This window comes from Dermacentor silvarum, chromosome 10 (assembly GCF_013339745.2).
Source record: "Dermacentor silvarum isolate Dsil-2018 chromosome 10, BIME_Dsil_1.4, whole genome shotgun sequence".
Lineage (NCBI taxonomy): Eukaryota > Metazoa > Arthropoda > Arachnida > Ixodida > Ixodidae > Dermacentor > Dermacentor silvarum.
Genome location: NC_051163.1, coordinates 38,967,608 through 38,986,139, shown reverse-complemented (window position 1 = coordinate 38,986,139; position 18,532 = coordinate 38,967,608). Strand labels below are relative to the sequence as shown.

Here is an 18,532-nt window from a genome sequence, read left to right as displayed (position 1 = left end):
CGTGCTTTTTGAGTAAGGTGGTTCAGAGCGTTTGCCGTTAAAGCTGTCGTTTGATGTATAATTAGACTCTTAAAAGAGATTTACTCCACACAGAACGTAGGCATAAAACAGGATTTAAACCTAGACGTAAGGCCGCAGTTATTCAACAGAATTCTCTGGGCCAAAGAAAGGGATCGGTTTTTTTTTGTTTTTTTTAATCATTTACCCACTCTTCGCTTCTTTCGGTCAGTCAGCCCAGTGAGTATCGATGATCACGTAGCTTTTTTTTTTCGTTCGTTACATTTTCTGCAATGCATATAAACAAAACCAATTAAAAAAAACAGCGTCAAATAAAGGCATGTTGCCCTGTGCGCAGCCGGCCGGCTGTAATGACGGCGGAAATTTCTTTTTGTTGATCAACGAGTAGGACAACCCTATACAATACAGACATCTGTTTCTTGCTCGTACCGTCAAGTACAAACGTATACGTATTCGCCATCCCTTCAAAATAGCAGGATAAATTTCCGCATCGAGCTTGTACAGTCACGGTACATATTTGATTGCGCCAGATCCGGCCGTGCTTTCAGCAATGAAGGAGCATGTTTTTTTTTTTTTTTTTTTTTTTTTTTTTGCCACGACGCCATGAAGTCGGGACTGGCACGAAGTGACATCGTGACCGACGTTATTTCCCTGGCAACGCTAAGAATTACAAACCACCTGCTGAACAGCACGGTGAATCATCCCGGGAAGGGCCACAATGTTAGCGTATATTGCCACATGTTACCACACAAAGTAGCATAGGACTCGCGTAGTGTATGCATTGGCACACGCTTTTCGCGCTACAAAGTCACGCAACGGTCTAATTTTTCACACTATCTAGATTTCAAAGCCCGTGTTGGATCACCGCGCGGATAATATATCCTGTGGAGTTAAGCAATCTTGTATCCGTTCCAACCAACCTTAGCTAGCGCTCTTTGTACAGAATGCGCAGTAAATCTATGTGGGCGCAGATGAAAGTTTATAACAAAATGTGCCACAAGCCCGTAAAACATGGGGAATGTGGGAGATTCAAGACGACGAGAACAAGGTGAAAGCCGGATACAACGTTTCGTCGAGAAGTGGACGTGTCTTTTTCATGGCCCGAAAAAGCAATTTGCACACTTTTCTTGCTTTTTGTGCAGAAGTTAGTTTCCAATTGAGCACGAATTGCTGCCACATATTAACTGGAAATGCACCCACTAGCGGCTCATTAGCGTACCTGAGATATACTGATTTAATAAAAGGAACAAAAGAAGGCAGCGCAATTATGAGTGTGTAAGGAGAGTGTTTAAGCGTTAGCCGTGGTGTAGGCTATATGCTCTCGCAAGTAATAAAATTGTTTCACTGTCCGTGCCACGTCCGGAGCCCACACTACATTATGGTTTCCCATTACAACCGTAATGTAAACGCGGTTTACATTACGGTTGTACATGAATGACTTTTTGCGTCCTAAAATGGAATTCCTTGACTCTAATTAATGCAAAATATAGGCGTCGCTGAGCGTGTAGTTGCCGGGTTGTTTACAACAATTTGCGGATCTTGGCAATCCTGCAAAAAGCAAATTATCTAAAAATTTAAATTCCACATCATATTTGCTGCGTCTAATTTGTTTACAACATTCCTCGGAATTTGCGATGACAACCCACAAACAAATTTGAAACAAAACACCCACAGCGCATGCTTTAATTATGTTAAATCTTCAGACTGAAATATTAAAAATGTGAAGTAAACAGCAAATTATCTCCAAGATCGGTCCACGCAAAGGCCGCGTTTTAAGGAAGCTCGCCTTCGTCATAAAATTCGGGGCCAGCGTTTCCCGGTCATTTTGCAAAAGCTGCAGCGTCGGGAAGCTAGGAGTCAATAGAATATATCGCGTCCTAAGCGAAAAGTGTCCTCAAATTTTTTTTCGGACGAACTTTAGAGCGAATTTCGCAGCCGTGCAATGCTTATATAGAAGTAGCAATGAAACGTCGTTATCATAGTTGTCTTTTTGATAACTAGAAAGCCTTATTTTGAGGTGTTAATCATATGGTCACAACTGAGAGGCACAGCATTTCAATGAGGGCGCGCGAAAACCATGTATCTTTCATGCTTGTTCTTGAACGCTTCTTTTTAGTTATCTCCTCCTTTTTCTTAAAAGATTACCAAATGAAGCATTTATATTTATTTTCTTTTTTAGCCTGTCTTATCAATCAACCGAAAAGGGGCACCCATCGCCAGCAAATGGCGACAACTCATCTGTTTATGTTTATCTCAATAAAAAAAAATTGTCGGCCCTTCCCCTCCGTGCAGATGGATAAGTGAAGCTTATCACCATCACAGCAAATAGCGGGTATACGTACCCGCTCACAGTGCAGAACACAGGCAGTTTTTCCCTTGAATAAATACTCCTTACACGTACCGCAAACTCTAAATTCACCAAGGTCTTCTCCACAAGTAGCGTATAATCTTAATTCAGCACTTACAAGGCATTGTGTCGCTGTTCGTCGAAGCGGATCACATTGATGAGGGACAAGTAGTTGTCGAACCACAAACGCTTGCGTTCGATGTCTCGTGTTTGCTCGTCGGCGGCGGGGCTATAGCAGCATTGCCGCTTGCGATTCTTCGAAATTAAATTGCTTCAAAATTAAATCGGTCTATTGCGTAAGACAATCAATGGTTCGTACCACCTTAAGCAATGGCTCGTACCCCCGTATACGCAGCCTCCCCATTACGACGACAGAAAAGTGAAATTCTACGCTGGAATGATGAGCGGCAACGGAGCCAGCTGTAGAAGAAGACGATGATGCTCGAAGCAACGTTACTCTAGTAACGTTGGCTCGAGCCGTTGCTGATGATGATAGTTTCTGTGAACAGACACAGACGTTCAGGCTAGACATAGACAAGCTTGGCTTGTAAAAGGGTTCTGCATTTTCCGAGGCGACCCTGCTCGGCTGCCATGACTTACAGGCCCAACAAGCCTTAGTCAGACCTGCCCGGGCTGCGGCTACCGCCACTGGGGTCCCCAACTAGGGACCTCCACCTATTATTTGTAAGGACCAGTCCCTTACGGGCTGGTCCAAGCGTACCTCCTGTCCTTCCATGGCCTAATAAATGCTTTCACCACCACCTCCGAAGATGATGGCATTGTGACTAACAGCGAACTCAGCACTCGTCATGGTCACTAGTGAATAACTATGAGCTGTTCGAACACATGTGCACTACAAGTAAATATTTTCAAGATGCCTCGGTTTCTCAAGAGTGTCAATTGCAGATTACATTTTGGATATTTATAGTTCAACGAATTTCGGAGCGACCTTTGAAGATACAGATCGGAGTCCGTTTCAAGAAAATTCTTGAACGTTCATTTCCAAGCGGCTGATTATTAACGAGAACTACAAGCGCCTGAAAATCTGGCATGAATGATGCGAATGTACAAAACAGGCACTGCTTCATCAATAGACTCCGTGCCCTCGGTAACGTTCTCGGTGTCATGTCCAATATTCTGATGCGGTGTCTTCGGTAAGGATAAATTAATCCAGAGAACTAACTCTTCAGTCGTGGCGGAAATATTGCCTCTGCTTAGCAAATAATGCTTCTTGGGGGTGATGAAGCATCAAAGTAGGAGTTCTCGCCAAGAAAATTACCCTTCCTGGCGAACAGAAGCTCGACGCCTGTGTCGTAATGTGACGCAATAGGCCGCACAAATAAAAGGACACACTCGCTTGTACAGATTCCACCAGCACACCTACAGACAAAATAAATCCATAATAAACTAGTAATTAATCAATCAAATACCGAGCGTTTACGCATCTGATATTCTTCTCTTGAAAGCGTCATTCCATCGACATTTCTGTCCAAAAATTGTATTTGGAATATGAGCGCCGCCACTACCCTACATTTTGCATGAAATAAAAGAAAGGCTTGGGATATTTACCATGCACTGAAAAGTATGATCAAACGCGCTGTAGTCGCCACATGTCCGGGAATTTCTGACATTGCCCCTTCGGCTAACTCTCAAACTTCACCGCAGGGCACCAGCGTAAATCATTGGGCAGCATTTTCAAAAGATCATACTTCAGAAGAACACCCGAATTTCAACAACTTTCAGTTAGCAACACCAAGACGGTACATTGCTTTATTAACATACGTGTTTACAGTATTTAGACGTAACGCTTTTTCTCAGTTTTAACAGTGTTCTGGTAAGGATTAATATACTACTATAAAGCAGCGAGAAAGTTACGAATAAGTACCGTAAATACGCATATTATTAGAAAGGCGTACCCTCTCGACGTTGCCAATTCGAAGTTTCTGAAATTCGGAAGACCATGTGAAATATCATTTTTAAAACTGTGACCCCATGAGTTATATGCTGGTGCATTGCGTTGAAGTTAAACTTCCCCGGGGGCAATGTTCAAAATTCCTGGGTAGGATCGGGATCCGGCTACAGTGGCTATAAAATAATCCAATCACTGACATTTGTGTTCACCTGCTGAACATTTATGTCTCTTGACGTACTCAACAAAGCGCACAAAATATGGCAGGGGATTCACTTGATACAATCAAACATATTTTTATTGGTATATGTTCCTTGGCACTTCAACAACGCATAAAATACCTGAAAAACGTGTCCACAGTTCGAAAAAAGAACTGTCCAAAACCTCAAGTGACGTCCCAATGACTAAGTTTCATGCCATTGCGACAGAAATGCCCGTGTCGTAGCTACACGACGTCAAGCTTACGCCGCAAAATGCTGTCCGAAACGACGCAGTCCTCTCTGTAGTGACGTCACGATCACACTGCAAGGATGTCTGAGCTGGTTATGTCTATTACTACGCTCTGCATTCCTAACAGCCATTGCTGTCGTTTTGCAGCACTTGGTTGAAAGAGTCATTCTGAAGAATTGTACCCTTGCAAAACCGGCCGAATGCAATTTTCTATGCACTCTGGCGCTGTTTCCTGTGTGTTCACATGACATGGTCAGCTATATATAATCGCCTACTAAATAAAGATCCTTTTTCCTAAAAGCTTCGAATGGAACCCAATACACGCTCCAGTGGTTCGGGTGTCTATTTTGTTCGCCGATTTCCTGGAAAAGCCAGCGCAAAGTCCTCTCCGCGTAGATGGCGCAAGTTTATTACCAATCAGTCTTGCAATTGTTATCCGAAGTTACGGTTTCTCTTGTGATCACCCAAGCGATACACATTTGAGATGCTGGATCTTACCACACGTAGCCCTCTTTCCTATTTGTGCGTCAGAGGGCTGAAGCGTGGCATGCCGCCACAGTTGCGATGTCCGTTTGTACTCCAAAACGGTCGCTAGCCGAAGGCCTTCTTTCTAGAACTTTGTAACCACAGCCGTTGTCGTTGCAGCAGTTCAAGTCGATGCACGTGCGTAAAGGAGTGGGAGTTCGAGCTTCGTGTGTTTTCAGCGGCGAGTCTGCCGTGAGCATCGAAGGCAAGTCTGTTCAGCGACCTCCTCGATGTGAAAGTAAACATATTTGCTGCACTGAAGTTTTCGAAACGTAGTCATTTTGCATGCATTTTTTTTTCAATTCAGGCCTGTTATAGAATTTCGTTGCGTATGTAACCATCAATGCCTACAGCTAGGTTATCCACTAATGACGGCTGCACTACTTGGCCACAGTCAGGGACGCACTAGATGCCTACATTGCGGACACACTATGATTCGCACCTAGTTGCAAATTTTTTGGGCAGCTGGTAGCGCGGATCTTAAGCGATGTCATATTCTTCAAGAACAGGACATTCGCTTTGTAGCTTATTCAGTTAGAGCAATTGTTCAGCAGAAAAAGCCGTGCGTTGTCGCTTGACCAAAATTTTCACGCTGTGTAATTAGGTACATACACTATGAGGCAAACAAAACATGCGCACTCTTCAAACACGTACACTTCGTGGACATATGCGTGCTTCCTTACGGAATAATTGCGCTCGTCCTAAATACTTAGATTCTTCAATAGCTTATATACGGTTAACATAGGCTTTTCTGTGAGAATAGCGCAGGCTCATTGAAGACATACACCGGAAGCAATACTTAGGTGAATACTCCTACTTTCGAGGTATTTGGCTGCATTAACTTTTGTCATCCGTGCGCAGGTTGCTATGGCACGGACAATTTTTCACCCCTTTTACAACGCGCCTTTTCAACTACAGTTTCTAACATAGTCTACGCTGTCCTTTTTGTCGTCTGACACGTAGCACGCCTGTTCCCTGCACCAATGGCTCATTCGACCGCACAAACGCGCTGGGAACTTAAGGAATGATAAAACGGTGCTCATGGTGTTATAACTTTAGCACCTGAGCCTATGCGGTCCCACACGGTAACATACGCTCTAAATAACAGTCATAGCTAGCCTTATATGAGGAACGTTTATTCGTGAGCAGAGCGCCGATTCAATATGATCCGCTTTGTAACCAGAGCTCCTCGCGATTAGCGGCAAATCGTAGCAATCGGGAAAGAATGAAGGTTTGGTCATGTTGGCACTGCGTGTCTCGTAGAGCGGCAGGCACAAATCGACGTCAAATGACGTCGCAAATCGGCGTCAAATGAAATGCGAACAGCGGAGCGCGTGGCGTGGCTGATGCATAACTGAAGGTATATAGTGCGCCGTCAAGTCATCACCACTGACAGGCGCGCACATCCGGTTTTACCACACTGCGTGACGAAGGCCACCCTATACTGCTATATTTTCCTTTCTTTTAACTGAAGTTTCATTCGACGCCGATAGTACACTGGCCGAATAAACACGGCCGCTGCGGTGAACCTCCAGCAAGCATTTACTTGAACGCGATGATTACCGATAGCGCAGGCGTTGCCACGTTCTTTAATTGCGCGCTGGTCTGCAAGGACATTATGCTCGCTTCCCATTACAATTGCTGCCCGATCGCTGCACATCATTGCAGTAATTTTTGGATTAAGATTCCCAGGGGGATGTTCTTCAATTCTGCTCACTTTTTCTCAGAAGAAGAAATGAATAGTAACAAGCCTAATTTACCCATCTAGTGTGTTCTTCTTGTATTTTGACTCAGTGATGCAAGTAGGAATAACAGTTTTGATTTGTTCGAGCGCTGAAATCTCGAGTTTGCTCAATGCAACCTCAATGCAAGAAGACTATTTCGTCGCTTCTTCCAGAGCTTGCTGTTCCTTATTTGATAGCGCAATGTAGCTGATCAGTGCATTTACGAATCAAAGTGCAAAACATTGTGCGTAGCCGAAGTGGAAGCATGCTAGCTGCGGCTTATATGTAAAAGCTACGCGGTTCTCTTTGACGCATAAAACCAAATTTAATGCCCATCAAATAAAGATATCACCAAATCGAATACGAATTTAGTTGCGCTGGTGCCGTCTTGTCTATTACTCGAAAGCTTTAGAGCCATTTTTTCACGTTTTACGATTTTAAGGATGATACCCTTTCGAGTAGATTCATGACCGTGTTGGTTGGATTTACATATAATTCTCATTCAGTAATTTGCAATTTGGTAGCGAGCTACTGCCAATTTTTTAACACAGCTTGTCAGTCATTTCCGAGTCGCAATGCGTTATGAAATCATATTGTAATTGCAACCGGCGAGTTCACAGAGCTATCCACTTGGAAAGAATTCTAAGGATGGTACCACTTTCGAGATAATAATTTCCAAAATGTGCCATCAAATACATTGGTGTTCCGATCACTTACTTTTCAAGGGAAGCCTATTATAAGGTACAGATTTCGGTGGCGTCCATGTACGCAAAAAACTATCATCATCAGCAACGGCTCAAGCGTCGTCGTCTTCTTCCACAGCTGGCTCCGTTGCCGCTCATCATTCCAGCCTAGAATTTCACTTCTCTTCTGTCGTCGTAATGGGGAGGCCGCGTTTACGGTGGTATGAGCCATTGCTTAAGGGGGTATGAGCCATTCATTGTCTTACCTGAAGGACAGATTTAATTTGAAAGCAATATTTAATTTTGAAGAATCGCAAGCAGCAATGGTGGGCGGATGCTGCTAACCACGCCGTCCGAGCAAACTCGAGACATCGAACGCAAGCGTTTGTGTTTCGACAACAACATGTCCCGCATCAGTGTGATCCACTCCGACGAACAGCGACACAAATATGAATGAATGAGCAGATTCTAAGGCAGGATGAAGAACAAGGGCACATTCCAGTAAACATAAAGTTGATGGCAAAGGGGACGGTTAGGTATACAAAGGGACAAGCTTCGCTTATCATCAATCTTCACGGAGTGGAAGGGCCGACGAATTTTTTAAAAATTTATTGTGTGATTTTACGTGCCAAAGCAACGATCTGATTATGAGGCACGCGGTTGTGGCTGACTCCAGAATGTTTTGGACCACCTGGGGTTCTTTAAGGTGCACCTAAATGTAAGTCCACGGGTGTTCTCGCATTTCGCCCCCATCGAAGTGCGGCCTGCCCTGGCCGGGATTTGATCCCGCGACTTCGCAACACAACAGCCATTAAGCAACCACGGCGGGTGTTCCGATGACTTGCGTGCTTCAATTCATAAAACAACGTTTTGATAAAAAAGCAAGTAGAACAACAGTGCATTTACTGCCGCAACTTTGACGACACGTATCTCAAAACCGGTGTCATCCTCTGAATTCCTTCGAAGTATATATGCCTTCGAAATTTACAACACGTAAATTGAAGTACCTCCCGTAAATTAATTAGTTACAATCTTAATTAGTAAACTCTGTCAAGTAGTCACTTATGTATTTCGATTTACTGTGCAAGTCACGTCTGCCTCTTCGAATAATTCAGTGAATGATTATAAATGCGCAATCTGCCGCAGGCATTCTTGTAAAAGTCCCGTTTAGTCTAAAAAAACCTGGTATATACTACATGCATCATCCTGAGACACCAATGAATTGATTTGATTCATATTTTATTTTCTTCTAGTACAGGTGCCCACAACAACGAAGTGCTGCTCCGTACTGCCGGTTTAGACAGGACTCTAGAGTGCTTCACAGCTTCTCGGCCGACCAAACTCACATTTGCACTTTTTGTTGGATGCAAGCCTGAAAAACGAAACAAGTATTTTGCGAAATGAGCTCAAAATCACAAGCACGTTGTAGCATGCGGACACGACTTACAATTCCGCAAGCAGAGGACGTATTCTGCGACGATCACTTTCGGCGGTAGTATCTTCTTCTTTCTGGGGTTTTAGGTGCCAAAACCAGGTCTGGTTATGAGGCCATAGTATCGCCTCGGCCGTCAGGCGCGCACTGATTGGCGGGTTGATCCAAATAAGATGAGCTGATTGGCTGGTTGAGCACTACGTCATGCGAAGGCGGTAGTATCGCCGAAGTGGGCGCCGCAGAATATGTCCCCAGCAATATTCTATATTGCTATAGGCTTCTTGACGAAATAGAGCTTCGTGAAGGCTCATTTGACTCACACCTATAAGAACGAAGTACCTGGTGTGTTTCTTTTTGTTTTTTTTTCACATCGCCTTTCTAGTCTGGAATACCGGCACCTAGCTTTCTTTTCTTTTTACTTTCGTCGACACTAGGCGCATGTTTAAAAATTAAATTAATTGTGGATTTTGGACTACCGAAGCTCCACGGTGGCTGATGAGAGACGCCGTCGTGGAGGTGTCCGAACGTACTCACGAAACGCGAAACATTACCGCTTTTTTTTTTTCTCTGCTTTTTTTTTTGCATTACCCCTCTCGTCGAAATGCGGCCTCCGCGGCATGGAATCGAACCAGTGACCTGGCGTGGGATCATCGCATATTTCAGCCTCAGCGGAGATATGGTGCACCTTTCCGTGACTTTGACAATATTTTTAACTAACCACGAAGTCTTGGCTACAAAAGAGCAGAAGAAAACAAAAGGCCAAGTTACGCTTGGTTTCCAAACACACCCTGATGCAGGGAAACGGTTAAGCAAGAACAGTAAGAAATAAAAAAATAAATAAAGCAAAGTTACAAGAAGCTACGCACAGCTAGCTCATACAGTGCATCCTAAGGCAGTCACACAATCCAGCCATTTCGAAGACGCGCAGCACGAATTTAGCAGCTTTTCGTCACTCTTGAAGTAGAGTCTGGGATCCCAATGTATTGTTATTCTATACGAGCGGTCTCTCGCCCAGTCGGTGTGTAGCTTGCCGAAATATACGCGTCGCTTCTCAGCAGCGTCGAATAGCACTATTAAAAAGACATGCAAGACGGCTCCCTACTGTTCGAAAAACAACGAAGCTCTCAGCCCTGGTAAGGCACACAGCACTTTCTTTAAACGGCTGTATCTAAAATCCGTGTACAACCTTGAAGTGAATAAGGGTGTAAATGTGTCTAACTCAAACCCTTACATCCTTTTTTGATCTAAGGGTGTGAGTTACTGAAAGATTTACACCATCATTTACATTTAAGGGTGTAAATATATTTTACAGTGATAGCGTGTCGCGAGACAGCGGCGCGACCGGCAATAACCAGGATTACTCACTCCGGTATCGTCGAACATCTTGATGTCGTCAGGTGACATTCCGCTGGATTCCTGAGGTGAGAAGAAATAAAATGTAACGTACAATCGTTTCATTAAGACTATTTGATGTCGACGCACCCTGTATAGCGCTGAACGTGAGTGCGTTTCCCCATTTTTGTTTTAGATAGCTGATGCTGGAAGGCTCGTCTTTTTCAGCAAGTGTTCGCGATCCCTTCTTTTGTATATGCAATCCGAGCTGATTCAAATAAAGAAGGTATACATGAATGCGCCGTGCGAACTATGAGTAAATACTCGAGAATATGCAATCGCTGAATAAATAAATAGCCAATTTTGCGACGTAGTTTGCTCACTGTGCAGTTGTCATAGCTGTCACGCTTGTTTGTTTGGACTAGTGTTACATTTGTACTTTCCCAGTGCACCTTTAGCATAAGTATATGATATGGAGGAGCCACCGCCCTATAGTGATCGAAACATTTCATATTGTGTTACAATATTTCAATTTGCGTTCCATACATGTGCTCAACAATTCTTACAGATTTCATAAGTATTGTTTATGAAGTCCGCGCTATTTCTTCGAAGTTAGCGCGTAAAACGATAGGACTTTCATACATAATGTCGAAGGGGGGCATTGCAGGGCGTACAACACCTGCCATTATCTCGCAGTCAAGCATGACTATGCTCAGCCATCCAGACGGAGTAGCTCACATGTGTTGCTGTCGGCGCGTTTCAGCACCTGCTGCAGCAAATCGACAAGGAAAATGTTTGCCAAGCTGTGTTTGCCGCCTTACGATTGCACTTAGGGGATGCCTGGTTCAGTGGCTGTTTTAGTGTCAGGCGGTGGTTTCTATTGTGCGAGTATTTACCGTGTATAAATGTGAACTGAAAACGTTGCCTTAGTTTCCTCGCGTTTTATGTACGATCAGCTTATTATGGCATTCCCGAGTTTTCAGCGTACATAGCCTAATTGATTCAATTCTGCGGTTTTGCATGCCAAAAACCACGATCTGATTGTAAGGCATGCCGTAGTAGGGAACTCCCGAATAATTCTGATCACCTGGGGTTCTTTAACGTCCACGCTATGCAAGATACACTGGCGTTTTTGCATTTCGCCTCCCCTCAAAATGAGGCTGCGTCAGCCTGGATTTGATCCCTCGACTTCGTGCGTAGTGTACAGTACATAGAAAACAAATTTCGACGCAGTTGCATGCAAAAACCCCGCCGATCCTAATCAATCCGTCTTTTTTTAGAACTATGACACTGCAGCTATTTTCTTGCCATAAAACTTATTTTTGAAAAACACACTGATAATATAAACTCTCTGTTACATATTCGCACACAACTCACGCGCTGGTCATTGTGTGAGTGCCCGTGTTCCGCAGCTTGCCCAGATTTTTCTGGTCGTTAATTACTAAAAGCTAGCTGAGTAGTTTTCTTGAAATCCCTTGGCTTGAGATGTGAAGGCGATGGAAGCTGATTAACCGAACTGCAAGTTGACATTTGACAAGTATTGTTACACGGCATCATCTATCTGATGCTGCCTTAAAGGAAGGATGTGGAACTTACCTTAAATTTGTTCGCCTTCTCCTGGAAGCAGCTCTTCATCTGCAAGTTATTTAAGTATTCGCCATGAGCAACGCAATACAATGATAGGTATCAGTAGTTTGGGCTGCTCTGCCATTTACATTATCGATTAAGTTTGCTATAAGTTTGCTATAAGATTAAGTTTTGTTCGCTTCCGTTGCGTTCATACAATAATCCCGATCCTTTGAAGTGATGACTTTCGGTCGGCGATAAAGAATAACCCAAAAGACCTGCTTGTTTGTACAGGCAATGTTACAGTAATGTCTTTAGTAGATATTTCCTGCAGCAATAAAGTCTTTTCCCGTGACAGCACGCCCTGACTATTTCATGTCGCGTGTCCTTCTTAATTAATGCGGTGAGTACTTCAAACAAGTCAATTTTGCTGCATTGCATACGAAGGCGACAAAGTTAAAGCAAATACTGATACAAAGTTGTAGCAGCACTTTTTTAACGTTCTTCCATGTCAAAGCACGCAAAATGAGAATGACCTATCTAAGCACATAGAAAATGTGGCACCAGCACTGCCTGACCGTGATCTGTAAACAGCACACATTCAACCGCTCTTCTACTCGTTCTTGGTGTTTTTTTTTTAATTTTCATTTGTGAATTATTCTCTGAGTTGAAATAATAAAGGACTGAAGTAGGGATGGAGTTAACTCACCGCGGCCTCTCTTTCTGTAGTGTCTGCGATGCCCATGTGCTTGCCGCCGCATTCCATGACCGTCGGAATGATGCCATCAGCAAACTGTGGATAAGAGAAGTCGGTATCAACAGCACTGAGTATACGCATATCAACACCCAGCAAACGGAGGAAACCGTGCACGCAACAGTATGCAGTGGTGTATTAACGGGGTCCCCTATCCGGCACTTAAGACGATGTGCAAATTTGGAAGATCGCCAACCGGAGCTCCTATAGCGGGCAGCAGTGAATGATTCTATGGAAGACACGCAAAGGCAGTAGGCAAGAAAAAGGAATGTTACTACTGCACTTCATCGTTAGAGTTGAGGAATTAGTCGATGCGTCCGCAAAGCAGAATCCCATTTCCAGTGACAGCTACGCGCCCCGAATTCCAGCAGTGTGTCGTATGCCGTCTTGCTTGCTGTCCATGTTATTGCTTCTTGCTGGAACTCTTTTTCGTGCAATCTTCATCCAACGAGCTCCGGCAGACACTATTCTGTTTTCCCGCATTCTTGTACGGACATCTGGAGTGACTTCCAAAAGGCGCGTTTTTGAATATGAATGCGCACTTTGGCCTTTCAGCAGTATGCCTTTCGTCGGTTTATTACCATGAATAGTCAACCAATGCTTCATTATCCACGGAGGGATGGTATAGTTATAAGTAAATTCATACTGCATTTATAGCAGTTATTAAAACATGAAGATAAACTAATTTCTAGTAGGTACTGATAGGATAACTGGAAGAACAAAATTGAAAAGCAGATGGCAGGACTGTCCGGAAATTCGAAATTTCGTATGCGAATTGATCACTTCCATTGCAAATCGCTGCACTCGATTCGAGAATGTTGTATTGATTTCCATGGACTATTTAACTGCATTTTAACACAAGTTTACCATGGTTATCTCACCTTTACTGCCTTTGGAAAAGGACTAAGCATTGCTGTCTACTGGCCACTTCGAGAGGCGGTTGCAAACACTGCGGCCAGTTGGGTGGCTTGTCGCTTTCTGCTAATTTGCAATCTACCCAGGTGACCTGATTTTAAGAAAGCATTGCGTGTAATCGGAGTAAAAAATTACTTGAATTTTGTTACCATGTTTTCTCTGTGTATATTTTTCTGTTTGCAGAACAACAGCGTACTAAGCAGTTTATGATTCGATATTCCGTGCCTTCCTTCTACAATTATTCATATTCTACATGTTAGCAAATTTTTTTACAGCTTTGGAAACTCTCAGTATGGCCATATCGAGTAATGTGCCAAAAACGCGTCGGCGCAGGACCTCCAGTGTATAATCACTGGACTGTCGTCGGTGCTCTGCTGTTTCGCAACAAATAACAGCTCTTGATTGTGCAATAAGAGTTGAAACTGCAGTTGTGTAATCAATTACACTCCTTCGAAGCCAAAGGCAATATAATTTAAGGCGTTAAGTTATGAATCACAATGACGATCTCGACTCATCTAGGAGGTCGTCGCCAAGTAGCCCCTTTGCTATGAACGAGAAAAACATGAGATCGGAAGGGTTTGATTTTTTTTTTTTTAGTCAAAACAAGAGGAAGTGTCAGCGAGTGTGCGGGTGCATGTATGCGTGCATGTTTTCTTGCTTGTTTGTGTTTGCTTGTTTGTTTGTTTTCGAGATACTGACAAGTACCTACTTGCTTAATGACGTCCGGGTTTATTCCCTTGGCGATGGAGAGGCACTCGCGCGCGGTGTCGATCTTCTCCATGTACTGCTGCGCCTTGGCTTTGTCGGGTACGAAGTCTTGCACCAGAGACTTGAGTTGCTCGAGGACGGCCTCCACCGCAGCTAGAGCCGAGAAGAACGTTTGGTAAGCTCCGCGCACCCGTTCATCTTCGACAAAACAAACTAAACTACAGACACCAGAAGGCGAACACGCACAAAGGCAAGCAATGGCGGTGTCACACGGGGCACTTGCGATCGCGATCGACCCCGATTGGGCTCGATCGCGATCTAAAGTGCATATACGCTTGATCGCGATCTAATTTGCATACCCTCTTTTTTTGCTATGCACGAAAAAACGTGGACGGGAAAGCATCGTCCTTTTGATCAAACGTGTCCGGTGTGACGGGGGTATAAGATATCTACACATTCATGCATGCAATATCTGTATGTAAAAAGAAAAGAAGCATTAGTAGTATGTGTACTTTGTCAGAGATATCCTCACGCCTTTTTTTTTCGTGATTTCAGTGACATAGTATATGGTGGTTTGTGTACACTTAAAGAGTGTATCAATCCGGACCCCTATTTGGGCGTCTCTGATAGCCGGTGAGTGTCTTCGAGATGTTAACAATCACGATCTGCTAAACTAATACGATAAGTGACTTCGCTGTTCATGATGAGTTTGATTTGATACCATGTCCGGGCACAGTGTTCATTGCATCTATGCTGTATATTTCTTGTTCGCTTCTAGTTGTCTGCGACGTTGCTTTTCCTTATCTGTGTGAAGACTAAATGTGATCAGTAATTGAAGCAACAGGGTCCCGCATGGAGTGCGAAAAGAATCGTGCCATCGCGGACACTGTTTCAGGCTTGGCGGACGTAAGCGATAATTCTAAGACGTCCCTTATATCCAGTTGCGTATACCCTTGAAACACGAAAACCTGTCACACAACTATGGGCACTGGTGAACACTTGGCATCTTCCACATTACTGTCAAGTCTCCGTTGAAGTCTAGTCACTGATCCTCACCATATTTATGTTGCTCTGCTAGAAATTTTGTGTTGGCATCAGCTGGATATCGCGTAATAGGAAGCTACGCGAAGTTGTGGATATCAACAGAGCTACGCGACATGGAAAGACTTCGAGGTTGCAGTCATCGTTCAGTCGGGTTTCCCTCTCAATCACACATTCACTCACTCGAATGGTTCCTTTTAGTCTGGCTATTCCTAAAGTAAAAAGAAGCTGTCACGTATAATGCCCAGTTCCTAAAAATCAAAATGGACCTTGCGTGTTTTTCAATGGGATCCTAGTAAAACCAAATAATTGTGATCCTCTGCTCAGGCTGGGACTCCGGAATTTCGGCACATGAAAAATAGTAAATATGATTCCGATTTGATGTGCATGTTACGGCGTTTATGGACTTTCAGAAATAGGTACAATTCCAAATCACGTGCTCTGCACTCTTGCCATTGTGTCGTAGTACCCTCGCCACTCAATTGGACTTTCTTTTCAGCGAGCGATATCATCGTTGAAGTCGTCGAGACATGTTCGCACTATCAATTGCTGTTGTATCATAGCCAAGGCAGCTACGAAGTCGTCTGTAGCTATAGAAGTACTAATGGTCAACTGCTTTGAATTTTGCATGGCTGCCTTGCTTCTGAGCATGATAGTGGATCACGGGAACACGGCTACTTCAAGGGATCAATGTGGTCGAACAAGGAATCGCACTAGAGCAAGCGTTTATCGACAAGAGAACTTATTTTACAGCGTAAGCTGTTATCGGCTCATTCCAATAGCCGTTTCGGTTCGCAATGATGCCGCCGCCGGCGTTGGGCCGTAACCGCTATCGCCGGAAATGCGAAAAAAGGTGCCCTCTCTCCGCCGGGATCGAGCCCAGGCCCGCTGCGTGGGAGTCGGATACTTTACCACTGATCCACGCAAGCGCTTGCTCTCACGCAGCAGAAATATTCCCCTTAAATGCGCGGCGCGAAGGCGCAGACGACTCGAGCCCCTGCCAGTATGGTGGCGCCATCTAGTTAAAGTACCTGCAACCGCCGCGCGCGCTAGCGCAGACGACGAGATGCGATTCAGACGAGGCGCGCAATCAACACTATCCTGATGTTAGATGTGCACCACGTATTCTGGGTACCTCTTCGGTACACGTTATGACGTCTCCTCGCAAGGAGCGAACCCCTGCTGAAGGAGCGAAACGTATAGCTACGTGCGCGGCTACAACCAGGCGTCATCGGGCTCAGCAGACTGCTGTGCAGAGTGCATTACAAGCCGCAGCTCGCCGTCGACGCCGGGCTGACAGTTCAGATCGTTCTCGTGAAAATCGAGGCGAAAACACTTTTCCGCGAAGATCCTGTTGTGCGTGGTGCCGAAATTGGAGCTACTCTTGCGCCGCTCAACCAGCTTACTCTGTGACTGTGCTGCGTGTGCCGCGCAGGCCTATGACTTTTTTTGTCAGGGCCAGAACTGCGTTCCCTGGCATCGGTCCATAGCCAATTCTCTCCCATCCACAAAGGAGAAGGAGAATAAGTGGGTGCATAAATTAGAACAAGTGAAGTCGAAATGGTCAGAAAACGGGAAGTATATTAGTTGTGATAGCGAGGAAACGAGGTTGGACGAGAGGAAGTAATTTTTCTACATCACGAAGACAAGGTGCCTTGTTCGACCATGGTTGACAAGCTGCCTGGCCATTCTGTTCGCTAGTGCAGTGTCATTTAGACAACGGCGTAGAATGTGAATAAACGGGTCAAACAGAAAATTATTTCTTGCTCACAAGTTGTTGAAATAAGAACATTCGCTTGTCATCCACTGTACTTTTCAAACATGTTTATTTTGCAGAGATTGGCCATTAGTACTAATAAATACACAGCTTACCGCACTTTCACTGCAGTTCGACTGAATGACGTTAGCCATGACAAAAGTATGCGTACAAATGCCGTACCACGTTTCCGGTCATTATACGTTGCGGTACTTCAAGAGATGGTCGTGCTACCCTCTACAAGAGGTAGTAAAATGTTAAGACATGGATCGTTAGGTTCTCAATAACACTAATTTTGCAGCTACTGAGCTAAAAGCACTTGATATGTATAAGCAGTGATATCGAGAAATTGTGGAAGTTACTCTATCTTGTCATTCTGCCTGCTGTTACGTTTAATAATCCGTTCGTTGTTTTGTGAACAATGTCGTTTCCGCACATGGTGCATTTATGGTAAGGAACGGTTCGTAACAAGTTAGAAAATCACACCGGGTCTACAGCAGAGTAAATGACTACGCTAAGAAATTTTAAGTGTCATGTGCCCCTTCGCATCAGTTACCGACTCTGGTCACACCAGCGAGTGAACTCTTGTACAAGCAGTGCTCAAAGTTTATCTTTGCTTGGATGCCCATCTTCACTGCTCAGTAATTGTTGCCATTTTCTTCCTGTGCCAGTGGTTAAACTAGAAGTTCCCAAACTGTTGGTCCGTGTCGTTCCTGACATGTGAAATGTGTAGTTCTTTGGCGCGCCAGATGCATGAGTTAGGAACAAACCATCCAAAGACACTGTAAGGTTTACTGTAGCCGTATGTATATGTAAACTGGCATAGTGCACGTTTACTGTGACAGAAATATACTGGGACACACATGCGGCACTCTGCAGTGAATCCTAAGCTGCCCAAACTGTGCGCAGCCACTCACCGTTGGCGTCCACAGCCGCGCATGTGAAACATAGCACCACGATCACGGTCACAACTTGATTCCTCATTTTGATTGCGGCAAGTAAGACACTTTATCCACGGAGTTGCAGGCAAAGTAACCGACGGCGCTTGGTTCGCAGAGGCGAGAAGTAGAACGAAAGCAGTGTCCGTCCCTGTGGCCTATAGTCTGCTTTCTCACCTGCTTTTTATACGAAATTACAGGAAAGGCCACCCATCCAGCTTCATCTCAATGACAAAAAAAAAAGGAAGAGGTATAAAACTTCCGCAACGCCGGGTCTCGACACCGTAAAGATTGTGTCACCAGGCGGAGCGCAAACAGTCGCTGCTCCTTTTCTTCATTCCCTTTTCTATTTTTTTCTGATCCTTGTCGACAAAAGCCCGAGTGCAAGGTGGTGAAACAAATGGTTTCATGCTTGGAGCCTTATAGCAGCTGCC

The 18,532-nt window shown here is 44.4% G+C and overlaps 1 protein-coding gene across 1 annotated transcript; it reads right to left on the bottom strand.

Moving 5' to 3' along the window:
• Positions 1-8,884: 8,884 nt before the first annotated feature.
• On the bottom strand, positions 8,885-18,281 carry LOC119431372 (uncharacterized). The gene is made up of 6 exons (XM_037698857.2): positions 18,078-18,281; positions 14,365-14,516; positions 12,696-12,779; positions 12,017-12,055; positions 10,454-10,504; positions 8,885-9,028 (listed from the first exon to the last, which is right to left on the bottom strand). The coding sequence occupies exons 1-6, from the start codon at positions 18,142-18,144 to the stop codon at positions 8,999-9,001; spliced, it is 423 nt and encodes a 140-aa protein (XP_037554785.1). The 5' UTR covers positions 18,145-18,281; the 3' UTR covers positions 8,885-8,998.
• Positions 18,282-18,532: the final 251 nt, after the last annotated feature.

Bases quoted from the DNA above. Each gene is read 5' to 3' on its own strand.
- LOC119431372 (XM_037698857.2), bottom strand. From the start codon at position 18,144: ATGAGGAATCAAGTTGTGACCGTGATCGTGGTGCTATGTTTCACATGC. The intron at 14,517-18,077 runs GTGAGTGGCTGC...TCTCGGCTCTAG, and splicing joins CGCGGCTGTGGACGCCAACG to CTGCGGTGGAGGCCGTCCTC. The intron at 12,056-12,695 runs GTGAGTTAACTC...AATAACTTGCAG, and splicing joins CTACAGAAAGAGAGGCCGCG to ATGAAGAGCTGCTTCCAGGA.